The 21,495-nt window shown below is 33.4% G+C and overlaps 2 protein-coding genes and 1 long non-coding RNA gene across 3 annotated transcripts; 1 reads left to right on the top strand and 2 right to left on the bottom strand.

Annotated features, from left to right (window-relative positions):
• Positions 1-176: 176 nt before the first annotated feature.
• LOC139809044 (ejaculatory bulb-specific protein 3-like) lies at positions 177-1,462 on the top strand. Its single transcript, XM_071771656.1, has 2 exons — positions 177-439; positions 1,232-1,462. The coding sequence occupies exons 1-2, from the start codon at positions 241-243 to the stop codon at positions 1,396-1,398; spliced, it is 366 nt and encodes a 121-aa protein (XP_071627757.1). The 5' UTR covers positions 177-240; the 3' UTR covers positions 1,399-1,462.
• A 4,893-nt stretch (positions 1,463-6,355) lies between these two features.
• LOC139808558 (uncharacterized) lies at positions 6,356-7,181 on the bottom strand. Its single transcript, XR_011730900.1, has 2 exons — positions 7,024-7,181; positions 6,356-6,694 (listed from the first exon to the last, which is right to left on the bottom strand). It is a non-coding gene; the product is annotated as an uncharacterized lncRNA (long non-coding RNA).
• A 9,089-nt stretch (positions 7,182-16,270) lies between these two features.
• Positions 16,271-21,467, bottom strand: Suv3 (Suv3 helicase). Its single transcript, XM_071769454.1, has 14 exons — positions 21,249-21,467; positions 20,802-21,049; positions 20,515-20,737; positions 20,184-20,352; positions 19,994-20,105; positions 19,795-19,925; positions 19,395-19,708; positions 19,137-19,278; positions 18,887-19,045; positions 18,624-18,803; positions 18,321-18,469; positions 18,122-18,243; positions 17,864-17,917; positions 16,271-17,789 (listed from the first exon to the last, which is right to left on the bottom strand). The coding sequence occupies exons 1-14, from the start codon at positions 21,323-21,325 to the stop codon at positions 17,653-17,655; spliced, it is 2,217 nt and encodes a 738-aa protein (XP_071625555.1). The 5' UTR covers positions 21,326-21,467; the 3' UTR covers positions 16,271-17,652.
• Positions 21,468-21,495: the final 28 nt, after the last annotated feature.

Here is a 21,495-nt window from a genome sequence, read left to right as displayed (position 1 = left end):
ACTGCCTATTAATCCTAGATTCTGGAAAACACTAATTAAAATGTTAATAAATATGCATGCGCATATTTTTAATCTTCAACCAAGATTAATGGTCAACCTTTTCTTTCGATCATATATCTTGCATATATATATATATATATCTTATGTTATAAAATATTTTTTTTATCAAGGAAGATTTATATAAATGTATTGGCGATGCATTGACAATCTAGTGTCTCAAGTATCGCAACTGTGAAACCAATGGCTCGGCTAAGCTACATCGTGTTAATTATTGCCACGAACGCACTGATATGCGTTCTCGCAGAAAAGCTTTATCCTAATCGATATGATCATCTCGATGTGCGAGCTCTTCTCCAAAACGACACTCTGCGAGAAGACTATTACAAATGTTTTATGGAATTAGCACCGTGCACGACATTAGCACAGCAGAGATTAACAGGTATAGCTATATATTACCCTTACCGAATTATTTCTTCTTGCGACGGATTCTTCTTTGATCAACACGAAATAATTTTTTTTATTAATGGTAACGTTAAAATATCTATAGTTCTCAAAAAGTCTATAACTTCAAGTAAGGTTTTTTTTTACGAAGCTGAGCATTAGAAGAGAAAACAAATAACAAAGTACTTAATATTTCCCAATTACTCTCAGATTTTATCTTAGCAAAATTTTAATTTGTCGCTCAACTATAAGTATATATAATTTTTGAAAATTGAAAAGAGTGTTGAAACAACGACGACATACGTTAAACATTCGAGAAGACGAAGGTTTAATTTAACTTTAATTGTCGTTGACGATAATATGAAACAACGCAATTAAATCATTATGATAAATAAATGTTATAAAATTTTATTTTAATACTGTTGTTTTATGCTTTGATAGGAATATTCAACATCAATTAAATCATCAAGATCTTTGTTTTTTCGTTAAATATTCTTCTATTAAAGCAGAAAATAACAGTACTAAAATAAAATTTTTTAACATTAATTAAGTACGTCCTTTCTTATTAAAATAACGACTTCGTGTTCCAATAAGTGATGCAATACTTTTAACCGGTACTATATGTACAAAGCATATTCTTGAAGGATATCACCTTTCTGAATGTATTTTATGCTTTAATTTCACCGTATTTATAGATTAGATAGATATTCATTTACTAATCAGGAGCGAAATCGATTACTGTGACTAGAATTAATAAATATAAAAGACCAAAATATTCTCTTGTTTTCAGCGATATTCAGCGAAGCTTACCAAACTAAATGCAGGAGATGTACTCAAAAGCAAATAGAAAATATGAACCTAGTAACCGATTGGTTCGTAACGAATGAACCCAAAAAGTGGCGGCTAATAGTTGAGAAGACTATAAACGATTTAAAGAAGAAGTACGCTGATCAATAACTGCTCATAATTATAATCTAATGGATCTCCTGATGCGTGTCACACCCGAATTTTCCTAATTAATCGACGTAGCTATAGTAAATATCATAATATGACAATTCAGATATTATCATCTAATGGAGCTGAAGAAATAGCTTGTAAAAGTTATCTTGACTAACGTTCAATTTGTATTGTATATAAACAGATATACATTCTTTTAAGAAACTAAACAATAATACCGCATTATAAAATTATTTATGAATTATAACTTTGAGTGAAGAAGTAATCTTTTTCTTGATCATTGATATGAACTGAGTAAACAATTACTGTTTACTCCGTCAGTTTATCGTGCTCGAGGCTCGTATTATCCTCGAATTGAAATTATAAATATTTAACGCCTTGTTAATCACGATCGTCTATCTCGAACAATTTTCAGAGAACAACATTACTTTCCTTAATCGCGGTTTGTTAAAAAATATTTAATTTTCTATTTTTATCGTACAATTCTACGTTTTACATGACATATTTTACTGTTAATAAACAAAAAAAAAACACCTTTATAGAAGTTCCTTAAAAACCAACTGCTTTAATGGGCAACTTTTACCAGTTGCGAATGGAATTCCTATCTGTACTGTATTGTGAGTTAGAATGAAAAGTAAAGAAAAATCTTTTGTTGGTGAGATACAATAGATAATCAAAGTCAGGTAGAATGTAAAAATAATATTTGCCGCAAAGTTGTTCCGCTGGTGACCGATGCCTCTCCCCAGGCCTTCTCCTCCTCTCAGGCTGTCCTCTCGGGTTGTTAGTTTAGATTCCCTCGACTTTCCGCTTCGTTATCTCCTGAAGCATATAAATAAATAATTTGTCATTAAATAATTCTTACGCGCGCATCAAACTTTTTATTCATTATTCACTTATTGTTAGACATTTATTTAAATAATTATACATTTTCCAAAAAACATCTTTAGAAAAATAAACTGTTATAAAATTTCAAATTACTTATTGATTCTTTCTTTCTAATTATTATTTCAAAATTATGATGAAATAAAACGACTCAAGTATAAGCAAAAAATGAAATTATTTTTACACAAAATAAAAAGTCATATTTACTACAATGTTGTTTCGCTGGTGCCCGATGCCTCTCCTAGGCCTCCTTCTCCTCTCAGGCTGTCCTCTCGGGTTATTAATTTGGATTCCCGCGATGCGACATTTTCCGCATTTATCTTCTGAAGCATAAAAATAAGCAATTTGATTAAATAATTCTTACGTGTCGAAGAACTTCTTATTAATCATTCAATTAAATATTTATTTAAATTCAATTAGATATTAATTTCATTTCACCATGATTTAGATTTTTAGATATATAATATATAATTAAAAAAAAAGAAGAGTAACTTAAATTTTATAAAAATTTGTTCTTGTGTTTTTCTTTAATTATTATACATCTAAATCATGGTGAAATAAAACGACTCAAGAATAAACAGGACAAAAATTACTCTGACGCAAAATAAAAATTAATATTTACCGCAAAGTTGGTCCGCTAGTGCCCGATGCCTCTCCTAGGCTTCCTCATCCTCCTCTCGGGTTTTTCCATCTGAGCCCTTTTACTTATATCACACAACAGAGGAGTGTACAAGATTTATCTGTAACATGCGAAAATATTCAAGTAAAAATAATGTCTAAAATAAATATTCTAATATATATTATAATCCTGATGTAATTTAAACTATTATTAATTTTATATATTTAGAAATATTTTAATTAAATAAGTGAAATAATTAAATGGAATACGACCGTATAATATGAGATATACAATCAAATTACTAAAAGGCCGTTAAAAAAATATATTATTTATTACACAATGTATTAAACATTCGATATACTGCGCAAATAAACAACTATTTCCATTAGTAACTCACCTTATCTGTTATCCCTGGCCGCCTCCTCGGCTTCTCCTTTTCTTTTCTTTCTCCATTGTTATTTCTTCGTGGCTCTCACATTTGTTTCCTAAAACAAACAAAATGTTGATTACAATTAAGGATGTATGGGTGACATCTCAAAGCATTACCAAAAATCTAAAAATTTCTTAGATTGTTCTATTATTACGTCTGTGTAAAATTTCAGCACAATTCTCTTACTGGTTTAAAAGTTATTGTAATTAAGGATGTATTGAAGGTATTTCAAATATATTCAGAAAGTGCTGTAAATTGTTTCTAAATTAAATTAAAAATCAATTAGAATCAAAAGCCTTGCGATCCAAGCTTAGGTCTTTGACAGCCTTATGTTAGTTACTGTATACATATATGTCTATATATATACATATAATTTTTCCAACATACTGCGCGCCGATTATTTGTCGGACTTAAAACACAGTAATTGTTAGAATTAAAAACCCTTCCCTCCCCGGAATTAAATCGACTCGATTTAAATATCTAATAACTGTAAAGAAAATTTATTGCGAAAAATATTACCTCAGCCAGGGTTGTATATATATAGACATATATGTATACAGTAACTAATATAAGGCTGTCAAAGACCTAAGCTTGGATCGCAAGGCTTTTGATTCTAATTGATTGTATATCGTTACGATCCTATTTCTCTATAAATTAAAAATACTCTGTAAAATTTTTAAGTTATTTAAGAGTTATTTAAGTTTAAAGTTGATAAAATTAACATTATCCCTTATAGAGAATCGACATTTTTGCTGTAAATATAAATAAAATATAAATAAACCATTAAGATATTTCTTAAACTTTTTTTATGTGTAAAACATACATCATTGATATTGTATTCTAAGTTTCAAAATTTTTTACCACAAAAAATTTTTTTTATTGTTTAAACAATACTAATTATTTACATAACAAAAAATCATACTCAAACTGTTAACGGTAATTCCTTCTAACATATAAAAAATTTTGAGTTGTTTGACATATATGCAAAGTCTTCTTTTATTGAAAGTTTAACTTTTAGCAAGGACTGTACGACCCATACATCCTTAAACGCGATTACAAGCAATTACACTAGAATACAATAATCGCGCGGCTTTGCCACACTTTCTACGATATTTAATCATATTGCGGCAACGGAACATTACATCTACAATTTAATATAGTCAGGATAGTTAGGATAAACTAATAAATTTTATCTATCAGTTATCTTGTGATAAAGCAAGTAAGGCAAATTCTCTTTATGTACATATATAATAACTATTACTTTTATTCAAATATAGATATTTTAATTAAAAAGTATAAAAATATTTAATTATTTTTTATGGTACCTTCACGTAATTTAGATCAATTATTTACAAAATTATTTAAATGATGGACGATATCCAGGAAGTATCTATAGGGTGGCAGTGTGGTCTTGTGGTAAAGCGCCAAACTCGTAACTCGGAGGAACCGGGTTCGAGTCCACCTGGGAATTTTATATTTCAAACTGCACCTCCCGCACGAGTGGGGCTCGTGCGGAGAAACTGGGCTATCTTTCGGAGGAGACATTAAATTTGAAATTGGTCGTCAAGCTTGGGGAGCTTGGGAGTTTTGGTCAATTTAAAATACGAAGGTTTACAAACTGTTTGTAGTAAATATAAACTTACCATCAAGTAAGTATATATACATTATTATTCCAAAAGAGGCAATTAACAGTACTATTATAAGTACTATCAGTATTGCGGCAAATTTTTTTTTACAAAATCCTTTTTATGAATTTGTTTGCATTTTTAGCTCTGAATTTCGAAAGTTATAACGATTTTACAAAAAGTATTTCCATATTTTTTATCAAAATTAAATATAAATAATAATTTTTGAAACTTACAGTTATATGAATATTTTATACAATTTTTTCATTTTCGTTAGCTGGACGGGAAACCTAGTTTTATGCAGGTTGGGTCTCGGAACCATTGAATAAAAGAATAAGTACGGATTCTTAATTGATAAAAAAAATTACTATGAAGTGAAGCCGTTCCCAGATTTAAAAAGTCGTCGTCCTCGCACACGTCGAAAAAAACAACAAACGCTTATCGATTGCAATTACTTTCCGTGGTGAAGACGGATTCGTGAAACATTCCATCCACACATACAACTAACTAAAATTACAATAAAATTAAAAGATAAGGGAAGAAGCGCGGCGTATCAGAGATATATATTTTTTCGCATAAGATATATAAATACGCTGTCTATCACAAAATTGTATGTGCCAAATTGAGTATAATTTGATACTACGAATTTTACAGTGTATAACTTTCTTTTTATAGAAACTGTAGAAGCGGCTGATCCTATAAATTCATATTACTATTAACCGCGGTTTCATTTTCTTCCCTCATTCAAGACATATGTTACTATAATATAATTACTGGCGAATGTCAACCTTGCCATCGAATTAATAGCACTGTACTATAAACAATAGCTTTCGCAACGTGTTGATTCTCAACATTTTTATAGGGAGTAATAATTTGAAACGTCGTCGGTCATAACCCAGGTAGCACCTATGCGTTTCAAAAATGTTTTACAAATGTTTCTTCGAAACGTTTTATAACGGTTAAAATGTCCACTCGAAAAACGTTAAAGTATACGTTTATTTTCGGGTTCGGAGAATCTATAATAGATTCTCAAATGTGAAATTTGACCAGAGACAGTACATAAAGTCTTACGGCAAAAATTTGTCACTCGCTGTTCTATCATTATTGCAAGCCACATAAAAAATAAATAAATAAATGAATAATAAATATTGAAGTGAAATGAACTTTTAGTGAAGTAAACTAATTATTTAGTCGAAGAGCTGACGACGTAAAATACGATTTTCCGTTTTAACCTGCGTAGACGACTCTCTTTCGATAATCCGAACACCTGGCTGGCCGTACCTGGGGGGTTTAGAAGTACGCAGGTGAGAAAATAAAAACAGATTTTCAAGTCATAGTATAGGGGAGAGTGGGGGAATTGGGAACACTTAACTTCTAACGCTAAAAAATAATAGAGAATAGTTATAAACTAAATCAACTTTTATTGCTACATAAACTTCGATTATCTATGTACTTAGTAGTCATAACAAAATTCTTAAAAATTTACGTTTTAATAAAAATATAAACAAAAACAAAAAACATTGCCGTTCCTATTTACCCGATACCTTATGCGTGCCGACCTCTTTTTGATGTCTTCAATTCGTTTTGTTTTAGTTGCGTAAATAATGTTGTTTTTGGTACTGAGTATTTGGTAGCAGCTTGGCCCAATGTGAGCTTTTTACTTTTAACATCTTCGATTGCATGGCGAAGATTTTCAAGTTGGTATTTTGGTTCAGTCTTTCGTACGTAATTTCGAGGCATCTGAAACAATTTGTAAAGTTTAAACATTTTTACACAATCAACCAGCAGCACTATGGGTAATTAAGAACGCAAGGGGTAATTGGGAACGTTCCCAATTACCTACTTGACGCCGTTCCCAATTGCCCGAAGTAGTCAATATACATCAAAATAGCCGCCACTCTCAACAGCACTTTTGGTTAACTTCAATTTACGTGGGATTTGAAAACAGATAGTGCGTGCATGATAGTAACAAAATATGGAGTCTTTGAACTCAAAAATATAATACTTACATCCATTATAACAGACGACAAAAATTATATCAAAAATACAAAAAAAATTGTTCGACTTACCGTGACAGCACGCGTGCGTCCTTTCACTCTCACTGTCGCGTACGCAATGAGTAGCACTGCATGCAGCCGTTGAATAGGTTCGGGACGGTGTAGTGCGGGGGAATGTATTATTTATCTAGCTGTTCCCAATTACCCGCCGTTCTCAATTCCCCCACTCTCCCCTAAGTCTCAATTTTATCGGATATTGATAATAATTAATTGGTCACTCAGGATATTTTACAAAATCACTTGGCCAAAAGTGTCGTCAGCTCTTCGACTAAATAATTAGTTTACTTCACTAAAAGTTCATTTCACTTCAATATTTATTATTCATTTATTTATTTATTTTTTATGTGGCTTGCAATAATGATAGAACAGCGAGTGACAAATTTTTGCCGTAAGACTTTATGTACTGTCTCTGGTCAAATTTCACATTTGAGAATCTATTATAGATTCTCCGAACCCGAAAATAAACGTATACTTTAACGTTTTTCGAGTGGACATTTTAACCGTTATAAAACGTTTCGAAGAAACATTTGTAAAACGTTTTTGAAACGCATAGGTGCTACCTGGGAAGTGTATCAGATAGCCTGGCAAACAGTAAAATTACAAACGCAGACGCATTTTGGAGGTACTGTGAAGATAGTGTGATCATCGTACACGTACTTACCTTAGAAATGCGATAATATTGAGAATTTTTAGAATATGATATACTCTCATATCTTCCACGTACTTATTTCAAGTACTCAGTTCCACGTACTTAGGATGAATCATTTAGACTAGACTAAAGCTTTCCAAAAAAGTGATAAGATCTCTTTTGGTTCCTGTAAAAAGAGAAGTCTCGAAAACTGTAGAGACAGTTCCCGAGAATTTCTTGTCAGTTCTTCAAATCGCGGTGCGTATTTACAACATAGTTTATATTTCATCGTGTAAAGTCTATTGTAAGTATAAAGTTGTACTATATAAATTCCTTTTTTGTGAAATAAGAATTACTTATAACGCCCACTGACTCAACGTAATTGTTCACAAAATAGCTATGTTTGAAAAGCTAAAAAGCAAGAGAATAATATATCACACCCTAGAAAAATACTGTCACAATTCAAAAAAATTCGATTTTGAGTTAAGCCCATAAAAAATAGCCTAAAATGTTATGTGTCACAAATTTATAGGTGAAATCCATTTCACGAGGCAGAAGTGTTGTTATTCTTTTAAAATTGTTTTAAAAGATTTTGTCGTTGATTTAGAATTGTTTTTATATCTAAATTGATTTTATATCTGAAGTTTTTTCTCTATTTGAAGTGTATCATAATAATAATATTTATTAATAGCTATATATATTGCAAACAATAATTAAATTAAAATTGATTTGTGAGATTGCAGTCGTATTATTATAATAAAATTTTAGAGAAAAATGTCCGAAGAATTTACTTGCAATAGCGGATTCAGATATTTTCACACGATAAAGGAATAAATAAAGGATAAATTTTTGCCGCGTTTGCAAAAATCACCTAACTGGGCATAAAGAACTTCTCCCATTTTAGGCTCTCCGGGCCCAGTTATCTGCAATTATATATAATTTTCTAAATTATTATGGTAATATTAAAGAAGAAATAGTTTAAATAATCTTTAAACCCCCCGCCGCGCCGGAAACAGTTTTGACCTTCTATAATAATGCCATTTTTATTCGTTCGATGGCTCGTCATCAGAGCTATCCAAGATGACAAATGCATTATCGCTATAGTCAGAAGGTATCTGATGTATATTAAAAAAAAAACCAGGGTTGGGAAGTAACTAGTTACTTGTAACTAGTTACCGTTACAAGTTACTTTTTTGGTAACTTACTGGTAACTGCGTTACATTTTTCTTTTTGGTAACTGTAACGGTAACTTAGTTACATTTTTTCGGTAACTGTAACTAATTTAAGTTACTTTAATACAGTTACTTTATAGTTAAGGTAAGTTTACACACGCACTGATTAGTGGCGCCAACTGACTGGCCATTCATTGGCGCCAAAAACGAATTTGTTTAATAACAAACGATTTCAAGAATAGGTACCCAGACCTATAAGAATAGGTACTCTGATCTATAGTGTATGTGTCGGATTTATCTCATCTTGGAATGGTGGAAAGGTATAAGGTATAAGGTCGCACTCAGAGGTGTAACTGATTGTGAGTACAATCTACGAAGAGAAATTTCCCACACAAGGTATAAGCTATACTATACCGATTGCTGTGTGGCGCAAGGGGAGTTATGTCACACACGGTGCCTCCCGGATATCGTGTGCCCTTCGGGAATACGAACCAAATTCCAGACATTCGCGACTCTATCCGGATGAAATCGTGCGATCGCGGTATTTGTGGGACGAAAAATAGAATTAGTTCCATTTGTTCCAGAAATAACAATAAGGCCCGCGCAACAATGAAAAATATAAGGAACAAAGAAGATATTAGCGATTAGAAATAAGAATCAGGAATAAAGCTGGTGTAGTATTAATACACGGCTTCCAATAAAATCTATTGCTTATGTTATTCATTGTTTCTGTTGCCTGCATTTTTCATCGTGCATCCAACTTTATTCTTGATTCTTTAGTCCTAATCGCTAATATCTGTTCCTTGTTTTTATATTTTTTATTGTGCGGAGGCCTTAACAATTGAAATAATTCAAACAAAGTCCTCCAAGATATATGGTTTTCCTAGGGAGCGAACGACTAGAGGAGTCCCCAGTTGCGGAATCGGGTCTAACTAAAACTCGAGTTCACTATAGCAGCACTGCCAGACGTTGTTATAAAAAGCAGCTGCAGAGAGAAGGACAGGCTGAAAAACGCCCAAAGTCCTACTCTTCGGATACAAAGGACAAAGAGAGAAAGATATGGTCAACATGTGACACGTAAAAGCGTGTCTTTTTTTAAGCCACAATATTTCCAATCTGTCGGACAGTCACCCAGGCAAAAAGCCCAAGGTCACTGATCGAAGATTATGTTCTTGCGCCCAAGCGATTAAGATAAGAGCATAATCAGGATAGCCTTCTAGAACGAGGGCTAGATGTCGGTGAAGTGGGGTGTGATCAGAAAGCTGATCAGCAGATCCTTGAACTTCGAGAGTGCGCTAGTTCCCCCACCTCTATGAGAAATTCCTGAGAAAGAAATAGCGTAATCATTCTTATATAAATGCGCCAATGAACAATCAGCGGATTAGCTAAAAAGCCTATTCACCGAGATCAAAATCAGGGATATTCCTTTCGATGCATTGCCAGCCGATGAGCTACTCAAACACCATTGGTAATGTGGAAGAGCCTGATTTGTCGGTTGAGGAGACCGACAGATCTCCTGTCGAAGAAAATAATATATCTTTCTTCGACAGACAAAACACAGGTCTGGTAGCCAAGTCGTCGTAAGAGAGAGTGAAAGCAGGTGATGTCAAGTGCGTCTATGTCGCTGCCTTGATCAGCGGCTTCTCCCAGGAAGCCTAAAAAACTGTTTCCAAAAAGGTAAAAGTGATCTAATAGCTCGCTCCACCATGCCAGGAGAATGTCTTATTTGCGTTGCTGCATCCATAATTCTGTTCACAAGTTCATCCCTATTGCGAGATTGTTCTGTATAAAACTACTGACTTCATATGCCCCCAAAGAAAGTAGTCTAAGGATTGAAAATGTTTTCAAATATTCATATTAACTTTCAATAGTTGTGGTTCTGTTAGGAACATTTACGAGATATGTTTAATGTTTATTAAACAATTTCAACTCTAAATGACTTCAATAACACACCGGACCTCGAGTCATAGGACTCATAGGACACCCTGTATAATATGCATATATATATTATAATATACATATATTGTATATAATTTTAGTTTCATATATAATACATTTTATTTAAGAATTTAAGTTTAAAATTATCATGTTAAAATTAAACTTTTTATTCTGTAATCTTGTTTTAACATTTTAAAAAAGTAACTGAAAAAGTAACTAATAGTTACTTTTTAAGTAACTGTAACTGTAACGAGTTACTTTTGAGAATCAGTAACTAGTAACTGTAACTAATTACTTTTTTGACTCGGTAACGATAACTGTAACTAGTTATTTTTAAAAAGTAACTTTCCCAACCCTGAAAAAAACCAGCAGGGACTCGTTCTTGAATTCATCTCAAGAGAAACGTATGTGCAAATGTTGTTTCTTACAGAAATGTCGATTGGCTGTCGCATAATTTTTAGCCAATCAACCTGCAACGTTTCTGTAAGAACAACATTTGCGCATACGTTTCTTTTGCGAATAAATTCAAGAATCGAGCGCTTGGTATGTACAGAAGGCGTCATTAATGCCTTCCTAGCTGTGTTCTTGGGATTTCTATAGTGCACGTTACATGTACTATGCTTCAGGTGGAAGGCATTAACCCTAGAACGCATGAGAGGGGTCGATTTCGACCCAGGCGAACTTTGAACTACGCTCCTGAGCTAGCGAGTGACATATGACTCAGGACCTGAACCATAATTCATTTCAACTCTCTAAAAGTAAGATTATGTTGGGCGCAGCGTTGGTTGTTCGCTGGCAGTGAAACAGCACCGTCGCAAAGCGTGCGTGGGGTCGATATTGACCCCAGTTGTGAGTTGCGTTTGTGTTTCGTCGGTAAGCTAATTTTATTTTTTTGCTAGAATCAATATATTCATGTATTATTACGTAATCTGAGCATAAATAGTCATAAATATTATTTAAGACGAATATCACACAACTTAGTCGGTAAAAATCCCGTTGCCTATAGAAGATTGACATTTCGCAGAAAATGGCTGGGCGATATAATGTTTCATTTTTTTCATATTTTTTACTATTTTGTATCAAATAAAAATAAAATAATACTTGAAATACAATTTTTTATGGTTTTTTCATCGACTTTTTCCCATATTTCAACTTTGTGAATTTCTTCATTTTTATAGGTCCCAAATAAAATATTTTTGAACAGAACATAGCGATAACAATTTTTTTCTAATAGTCTAATGTGTCCCTCTTTAAAACCCCGTTTGAATTTTGAAAATCGGTTGATTACAAAAAAAGATACAAATTTTTGTTTAAAAAAAAGAGGTTTTTGCTGATTTTCTGCGTTTTTCGGTCTTTAAATGGATTTTCACTAACTAAAACTTGAGTAAAATTAAATTTACCGCATACCATTCTCTTCGTTATTAAAAGACGAAGAAATTCATGTAGGTTTAAAGGCCCTTTATTTCTGTAGGACCGGTTTTACGATCAAATAAAGCGTGGGGTCGATATTGCCCCCAGTCATGCGTTAGAAGGTCAAAAAAATGATACATGCGTTCTAGGGTTAATGACGCCTACTATACATCCCACCGCTTCATGCTCTCTCCGCCCAGCACGGACTTTATTAGCATCGTTTGTCATCTGCTGACTGTGTCTAATACCGAAATAAATACACGATATTTTCATGCTTGCAATCAACTGATGAGTTAATTCTTATTTTATAGTTAAACATGACTCCCAGAATTCTAGTTTTGGTTTTTATCCTCGCCTAAAGATTTCTGTTTGCGTTCAAGCTACCTCTCCATGATAACAACGGCAACAAACAAAATATAGAATATCTATTTTCCGGTATATTTGTTGACGCATTTGCTTGGCTAAGTTCTTGATTTTACATTTAGTTAAGTTATATTTGATTAAGCAAGCATTAATTTTACTAATTCGTTATTTTGTCATGGTAAAAAGAATCGAAATGCAGTGACACAATAAGTGATGTCCATACAACGATGGTATAACGATGATACCAATGAAGTCTGTCCTAGGCATAAAGCGGAGGATCGTTTTTTTTTTAGTATAGAGGTATACCTTCCGAGCATATATAGCAATGACGTATTTGTTATCCTGAACAGCTCTGATGATGAGCCATCGAACAAATAAAATGACATCATTAGGAGGTCAGAACTGCCTTCGTCGAGGGGGTTTAAAAACCTAAAATAATTTTTTTTTTAATACTACCTACATTCTTAGTACCTACATTCTACAAAAAATAATGTATAATTAATGACTAGGCCCGGATAGCCCAAAACACCTTATAAAAATAGGCGAAGTTCTTTGATTTCGCGTGCGTGAAGTAAATTCATTTGACTTGCGACATTCTTTCATATCACATTTCATCATTTTGACCCTTTTAAATTTCCATACATTATGGAAACGAAAATGGAAACACTAGCAACAGTCGCACATTACATTTTGTTAGAATAACAATCACCTCTTAAAAATTATAAAAATAATATCTGCGGACTACCGACAATCAACCAAAGATAAACAATATTAATAGAATTTCAAAGAACTTGTAAAAGTTAATGAAGATTAATTAATAATGCTTAAATTTTCGGGGGAAAAAGGTCTCCAATTTCTTTGCGCTTTGTTTCTCGAATTTTAATACATAAATAATTAAAAGTCCCGATTTTTACCACAATACGCGTGGACAATATAAAAGCGATAAAAAATACCTTTAATGAAGACACGTATAGCATAATCGCTTTAATTAAAAATAATCGAAAATAATGTGCACAAGCTAATGTCTTTCATGCAATAATATGGTATGTATATTTGCATGCAGTATTTTCCGGAGTTTTCACATCTAATACAGTTCACAAAAACGTTGTCAAAAGTATTAATAATTTGATTAGTCGCCATTTATTGCCTGAATATCGACGCAACTGCATAATAATGGGAAATTTGCAGGAACAACACGCAGAACAGACTATTATGAGTCCGCTAAGTACGAAGGTATTACTGTGCATTGTATTCTGTTTGTCAATGTGTCAATTATATACTCAAAGTTTGTACTTGGGAAACGAATCTAGAAACGTCACATCCGACAATCCCATCGATGCTATCGTTCTTGACGCGAATAATGGTAAGACAAAGCAAAAATTAAAAAAGTTTTAGTTAATTTGGTAATTATTTAGAATAAGACCTTTTCCGAATTTTGATACTTTTTTGCGGCTCTCTTGCTACAAATCTTTATTTTGACACTGACAGTGATAATCAATCGGGGGAGCCCGAAAAATATGTACCCTACCTACTTTTTTATCTTTTTTTTTAAAGTATCGTTCAACTTTCCACGCAAACGTTCAATTTTCTTTTACTTGAAAGTAGACATGTAGGCGGGGGTGGACAGGAGTTGACCTCGGTTTGCATGAATGTTTCTCTGGACAGCATTGTACTTTCCGTATCATCATTTTTCGGGTTTTCAACTCTCCACGCGAACCGAGATCCACCCCCACTGACTTTCGCTTACACGTGTACTGTCTATACAGATACACACATATCAGCAAATTACTTTCTTTAATATTGACACAAACTGTTGGACACCGAAATAACGCAACAAAATAGACAAGATTCACGAATTACTACCGGTTCTTTTCAGGACCAAAATCGGTCCTTTTAAGAGTCGACTATATTTATATATTATATTATATATTTATATTTATATATTTATAATCCGACTATATATTATATATTTATAACGTCGGAAGATCCGGAAAGTCACGTCGGAAAAAATAGGTAAAAAATAAGTAAAAAGAAATAAATAGGGCACATATTTTTCGGGCTCCCCCGATTGATTATCACTGTAGGAGTCACAACAAAGATTTTTACCAAGAAAGCCGCAAAAAAATATCAAAATCTGGAAAAAACCCTATTCTAAATAATTACCATCGAATTAAGCTAATAATAATCATTTCTCTTTACACTGACATTTTTTTTTAATAGATGAAGCAATAACTAACATAACGGAGGGATCCACAACTGCGTTAAAGTTCCCAAGCTTTCCATACATGGTAATGGTGTACTCAATCTTGGACGGCACCGCGACACTGTGCGCTGGCACGATCTTATCCAAAAGATGGGTTCTCACAGCCGCCCACTGCGTCGCAAAAAATATTTTGGTAGATTTTGGCATTGACGCGTTTGACATTACACAGGGTTTTTCTCGACTGATCGGTATGTCGATGATTGGGACTCAAGCGTGTATACATTTGCAATACGCCAAAGTGCTATAATGATGATGGTGCCTTAATACTCTATAAGCCACAAGATATTCCTTTTTCCAATATATACATAAGTACATTTTTCGTAGTGTTCATTCTCATCAACGAGTTTGGAATTGGTCACAATCTTCTTCGAGACTTCAGCAGTGTCCTGATGATTCCGACTCAAACGTTTATACATCCGCAATACGAAAGGGCCAACAATGATATTGCCTTACTCTATATGCCACAAGATATTCCTTTTTCCAGTAAGTACATTTAAATTGATATTTCTCTTTCTTCTTCCTTTTGCGCTTATTTATATGTCGGCAGTATTTAATTATTCTATAGAAAATATGCGGAAAGTTAATAACGATTTGAATAATAAGATTTTATAAATGTGGAACGGAGACTCGTGGAAATCAAAAATCGTATTGTATATCTACGTACAGCTTCTTTTATATTATAATCTTGGATATATACTTTGATGCATACTAAAAAAATGTCACAATTTATAAAACTACTGAAAAAGTATTACGAATGTATATCATGCCTTAATATTGATTTCAAGAAATTATTAGTTAAATATAATATTTCTCTATTTTAGATAATATTCAGCCAGTAAAACTCGCATATTACGAGAGCTTTACATATTACGAGAGCAAATATGCGTATGTGGTCGGTTGGAAACTTGATCGGTTGGAAAAAGAAAATAACACGGCTAACAAAAGTACAACAGTTAAACTTAAGTACGCCACGTTGCCGATTATAGAAAATAATATATGCAGGCAATACTGGCCCATCAACGACAACCACATTTGCACGTTCGCAGGATTTGGACAATTCGCTTGTCCCGAGGTAAAACATAATTACAAATAATAAAGTTATTGTTTATGATAATATACTACAAAAATTGCAAGTATATAAGTGCAATATTCTAACGCGCAGCATAAATCATATTATATCGTTTTAGTCAGCTTTAATAAATAAAATTCGAAAGTTTCTCTCTTTTCGTAACAGTTATTTAATATTTGTTAAATAATATTTTATTTTTAGGGAAACAGCAGTGATCCTCTCATCGTAAGAAAAAATGGCCAGGACTTTCAAATAGGTATTATGACTTACGGAGACCCGGGAGACCAATCTTGTCCTAGCAAAAAACCTCACTTGTTTACTAAGGTTTCTTCATATATAGACTGGATTCGCGAAGTCATGAAGCGACATTAGTGCATACATATAATATTATCCATATGATCAATAATTTAAATGTATTATGTGTATATTGTTTTATATATTTTTATATTATATTTATTGTTAACTTTAGCTACATAGCCAAGAAGTGGACTTGGTTTACAAATAACCTTAATCATTCATCCTTCCATTCATACACTACTATCCTAACTTACAAGTAACTATTGCACATATTGATACACATTGACCGCTTTACCTTCTATGTTTTAATCCAACCTTCTTTTTCGCTCTTCTTTCTCTAACGCTGATCGTTCTCTATATAATCTTACCAATAACTTCTCCTTGATGATGCCCATTTCATCATTCCAAAGCCTCTCTAATCTTTCTTTATTATTCTTACCTAATTCTATAAACCGATTTTTTATCGTTTCGCATTCTGATACATAATGATTCGTGTTATCCCTACCTTGTTTACAAAACATACAAATACCGCTTTCCTCTTTTAACCAATACATATTCGCGTCCTCCAAATTACCACATCTTAAGTTTACCATAGCTCTAATAATTTCGCCTTTATCATAATTATCCATATATATTCCTTCCTCAGATAGTATATTGTTTTATAATGATCACAATTCTCATCCGATCATTGATCGATAATTTAAACTTATCAGTCGGTATATTGATAAGCCGGTATTAAAATTTGCTTTTTTCAACCTCATAAACAACAACTTTGCTCGTTATGAAACACAATATAAAATATAATATATAGCCTTATATGCCGGTATGTTTTCGGGACCATGCTAAACATCAGTTTGTAAACCTTCGTAGCTGACCTTGCTCCACGTGATGGCTATATAAAGATAAATTTCTTATAATTTAAATCGCGACTAATTAATATAAATTGAATTAACTGCAATAATTCATTTAATATGAAGATTCCCAGATAACATGCATGTTGCATAAGATATCTTTAAGATATCTTTACGACGTCTTATGCAACATGCATGTTATCTGGGTTATAGTCAATACATGTCAAATTGTAATTATTCACGAGTGAAAACAATATCATAATATTAAATGTGCAACCAGAAAGATCAGATCTTTTTTTCAGTTACGAAAATAAAATCTACAGAGCATAAAGCTTATATATAGGTAAAAAATGGAGATTATATTTTTGTAGGAAAATGTTTAATATATTGTATATGTATATATATAAATATATATGGACGAAACTACATAAAAGCGATACGTAGAATATTAACATAATACTTACAATGACATGATTCTTTTATACATTAAATTGTATGTAACATTGGTATTATTTGCAATGTCAATACTCTCTTAAAGGTATTATGTCATTATTCATATCGCGTAAACTTAATTATGCCTTTCTTAATTCAGTTCGCAATAAAAGAAATTCTTTTAATAAATTTTAACATTTTATTGCTATACAGTTATATTATTTTTTCTTTTTCGTTGACCTAATCCATTCAGATTGCAGTTCACGTAACATCTGTGGTGTTAAGAGTCCCTCCGCTATTAATCTTTCAGTCAATTTGCCTTTACCTACAGTACGTTTGCCAGGTCCTTTAAAATCTAAAAAATGATCCATATAATTTAGCACTCAGGCATCACGAATGTATAATTATTTTTTATAAACAGCAATTTACCTCTGTAAAAGTTTTGTTTTTGTGTCTGCAACTCAAAACTATCGGGCTCTCCACCTAAATAATAGAAAAAGACTTGTATGTTAAACACTTCTCAACTAGTATTATAAAAATCGATCTTAATAAAATATATAAGATAAAATTTACACACGCACACACATACGTAATATACGTATATTTCTATTAAACTAACAGAAATTAAAGTAGCGGAAGATCACAAATTATATTGTAAATATTTCGTTTCAAAAGAATCACATTTACCTGCATCTGAATTCAACAATAAAGTCGTTAATCTAACTATTCCCGCCTCGATGAGTGCATCAAGTTCCTTCTGTATGTCACGGACCATTTCAGCATCCGGGAACAGGTCCATAAAACGGTAACTACAGAATACAAGATAATAAAATGAATATAAGAACGCGAAAAAAAAACACATAATTAAGTTACAATCTCATTATACCTTAGCCACAGGTAAAGATCCAATACATCAAAAACGCCTTCCAGATGGACGAGATCGATGATAGTTCTCGGCATTTGAAAGGGCCATCCGATATGTTGGCATAACCAGTTGAATGTTATCGCATCGTTTTTACTGTATTGACGTGCAAACTGAAAAAAATGCACAATTATGTATATCACAAGAAAGCGTGAAAATGAAAATTATATTCTAAAAATACAGCAGGTTTTATATTAACCCCGGGAGCTCTTTCTTCGTAATAATACTTTAATCAATTTTAAGAGTCAGTAGTAATATAATACTTGCCTTCAAGAACATGGTGCACACATATGGCGATTTCCGATTAATCGGCGCGCAACAGAATACGTATCTCGCACGGAGTGGCAGTAAAACGTGCTGTATCATGTCGGCTAGGAACTTAAAGTCGTCTATGTTGCACATGAAGTAAAGAGAATCGTCGACTGTGCACAACGACACAAAAATATCCTTAAAAAAAATGGATGAGGCGTTATGAGTGGCATCATTTACGATTACAATTAATTTCGTTCCTGTTTTCACGCGGTACTCACCATAAGATTCGACAATGACGAGTTTGGCAAATGATAAGCATACAGCTCAATTTGATCTGCCGTTGGATGGAGACCAGCTTGCGTTATTGTCTCTGGCGTTTGACTCAATAAATTTTTCAAAGTCGGCAGATCCTCCCGTTTAAACGTCGTTACGTAGCCCTGCGAAGCAAAAGTGTATTTTAATATTTTACACTTTTCTCTGCATCGTCTTTTTTGTAGCGTTAATAGAGATAAATTGGATTATGCCTACTGTTTCCCAAACTGTGCCGTAACGTCCAGCACGACCCGCTATTTGCAGAGCCGCTGACACAGATATAACGTCCATTTCCTTTTCACCTTTTTCGTTGGACGTTGGCTGAATCAACGAATAAAATATAATTCTCCGGATATGCCTATAACAATGCGTGGACTCGTCAATCGTTTTCAATGATACACATTTTATCACTTAAAACTTCAAAATATAAACGTACAGTTTCAGATTTAACACATAAACATGCATGAAACTTACAAATTCAAACCCATTCCAATGGCATTGGTCGCTACCAAGATTTTACAAGAATTGTTAGGATCATTAAATTTTGCAGCTTGCGCCAGCTTGGTACCTGGTGGTAAACTGCCATATATTACAGCCACTTCTTTTCCTCTGCTCTCGAGAGAACGTGACACAGTATATATATCGTTTTTGTTAAAGCAAACTATGCAATCTCCCGGCATAACGTTATTCAACGTTTCGACAGCTTGATTTTCTATCTCCAGGTCCGTTAATCGCTTATATCTACGAACTTCCACGTTTTCGCCCGTTGAAACACATATGGCTTTTACCTGTATATACATACAACTTTTGGTTAATAGACATCAATTAATGGTACATAATTTTTAAATATACAATATAATGATAAAAAGCGTACTAATTCTATAGCAGCAGCTTCGCCGCATAAATGTATCTCATCCGCGGGAATTCCCAGAAGGGCTCTCGTCCACGCCCAGCCTCTATTAAGATCACGCATTAATTGAATTTCGTCAATTACAGCTACTTCATCTGCAATAAATTATGATCGTATTGGCAACTTTTTTATGTGTTGAAGATGCCAGAATAATAACACTTACAATTGTTTTGTAGATTCACCATTTCTACGGAACAAGATAGATGATCCGCTGCGTTATTGTGACCCTTGACATACTTTCGTTCTTCTCCAGTTAACAAATCACATGGTGTTCCCTAAATTAAATGTTACATATGTTATTACCTTTATCTTATCTTTGGCAAATATAACTGAAGTAAATATATAATACCAACCCTTTCGTTGCATTTATGAAATACTTCCGCAACAAGTAACTTTAGCGGTGCACAATACACCCCACTTTTTGCGGTAATAAGTCTTTCTAGAGCATGGTAAGTCTTCCCACTGTTTGTTGGTCCAGCGTGAAAAATTATTTTTCTACTTTTTGATCTTGCTAGAGGATACCTAAAGAGCAATAGTCAAGTTTTATCACTTTGTGAAAATTTTATGTTCTTCTTGATATATTAAAATATACACATATATATTAAATTAAAATAAAATAGTGATTGCATAATAAGGTAGTAAATTTCGATAACTTTAATATTATATAAATCTACGTTTTCTTACCAGGAAGCAGGATTTCGTAGATCGCTAATCTTTTTGAGATCGTCCAAGCAATCAATATGCGGAAATATTTGCTTGGCATGACTTATGAAGTACGGAAAAATATCGGCGACATTTCCAGCACCCTGCAGGATATCGCTCAGGACTACATAAAGATCTACGGGTAATGGTTCCGTTCCTAAACAGTACTGTTTAAAGTTTGTGAAAGCCTGTCCTTGGAGATAGTCTGAAATCAATGCCGTAGTCAGAAACCATGATCAGTGCGTGTATATTTGATTATTGATACTCACGATCCAATCCGTATTGCTGAGCTAATTCCTTGATTTCCGTCTTCTGCGAGAAGGCATTCAATATCTTTAAGAGATCCGTCTTCTTCAACGAAGACCCAGTCAATTCAGCGCCAACGTTTATGTCATCTGGATTCGGTTTGATGGGCACAGGATGGAACAGAGATTCCGGTACGTTTGTATTGCTGTCGTTTGTGTCGCTTTTCTTGCCTCTGCATGGTTGGACGTAACACGTACCAAGTGCCGTTGACCTGGCGACAAATGATGAGATAAATTAGGAATCATAGTAGGGTATTCGCAATACAGCTTGTTGTTGCATTATGCAATCCATTGGAAAGGTAATTCGCAGAAAGGAGATAAGAGAGAGATACGATCGAAATATAGAAATACTCTGTAAAGTTTATAAATGTCTAATAATAAACAACTTTAAGCTATATATATAAAATGTACCTGCGTGTTAATGCCACCGCCAATAAGGCGCCTCTTCGTATCAGCTGCTCCATCGTAGCACACTTTACAAGTATCATTTTTCGAACAAAATCTTGCTGTCAAAACATCCTAAGGCACCAGGAGTAGTACACGGCTCCAGGCTCGCAGCCTAACGGACATACACGCACATCGCACATCAGACACGTGGGATCCGACAGTCGCTGCAGACGCTGCAGTCTCGCCGCCATTGCGCATGCGCGACCAACCA

Source organism: Temnothorax longispinosus, chromosome 2, assembly GCF_030848805.1.
Source record: "Temnothorax longispinosus isolate EJ_2023e chromosome 2, Tlon_JGU_v1, whole genome shotgun sequence".
Lineage (NCBI taxonomy): Eukaryota > Metazoa > Arthropoda > Insecta > Hymenoptera > Formicidae > Temnothorax > Temnothorax longispinosus.
Note: the sequence above shows the minus strand (reverse complement) of the source record. Positions and strands in the feature narration are given on the sequence as shown.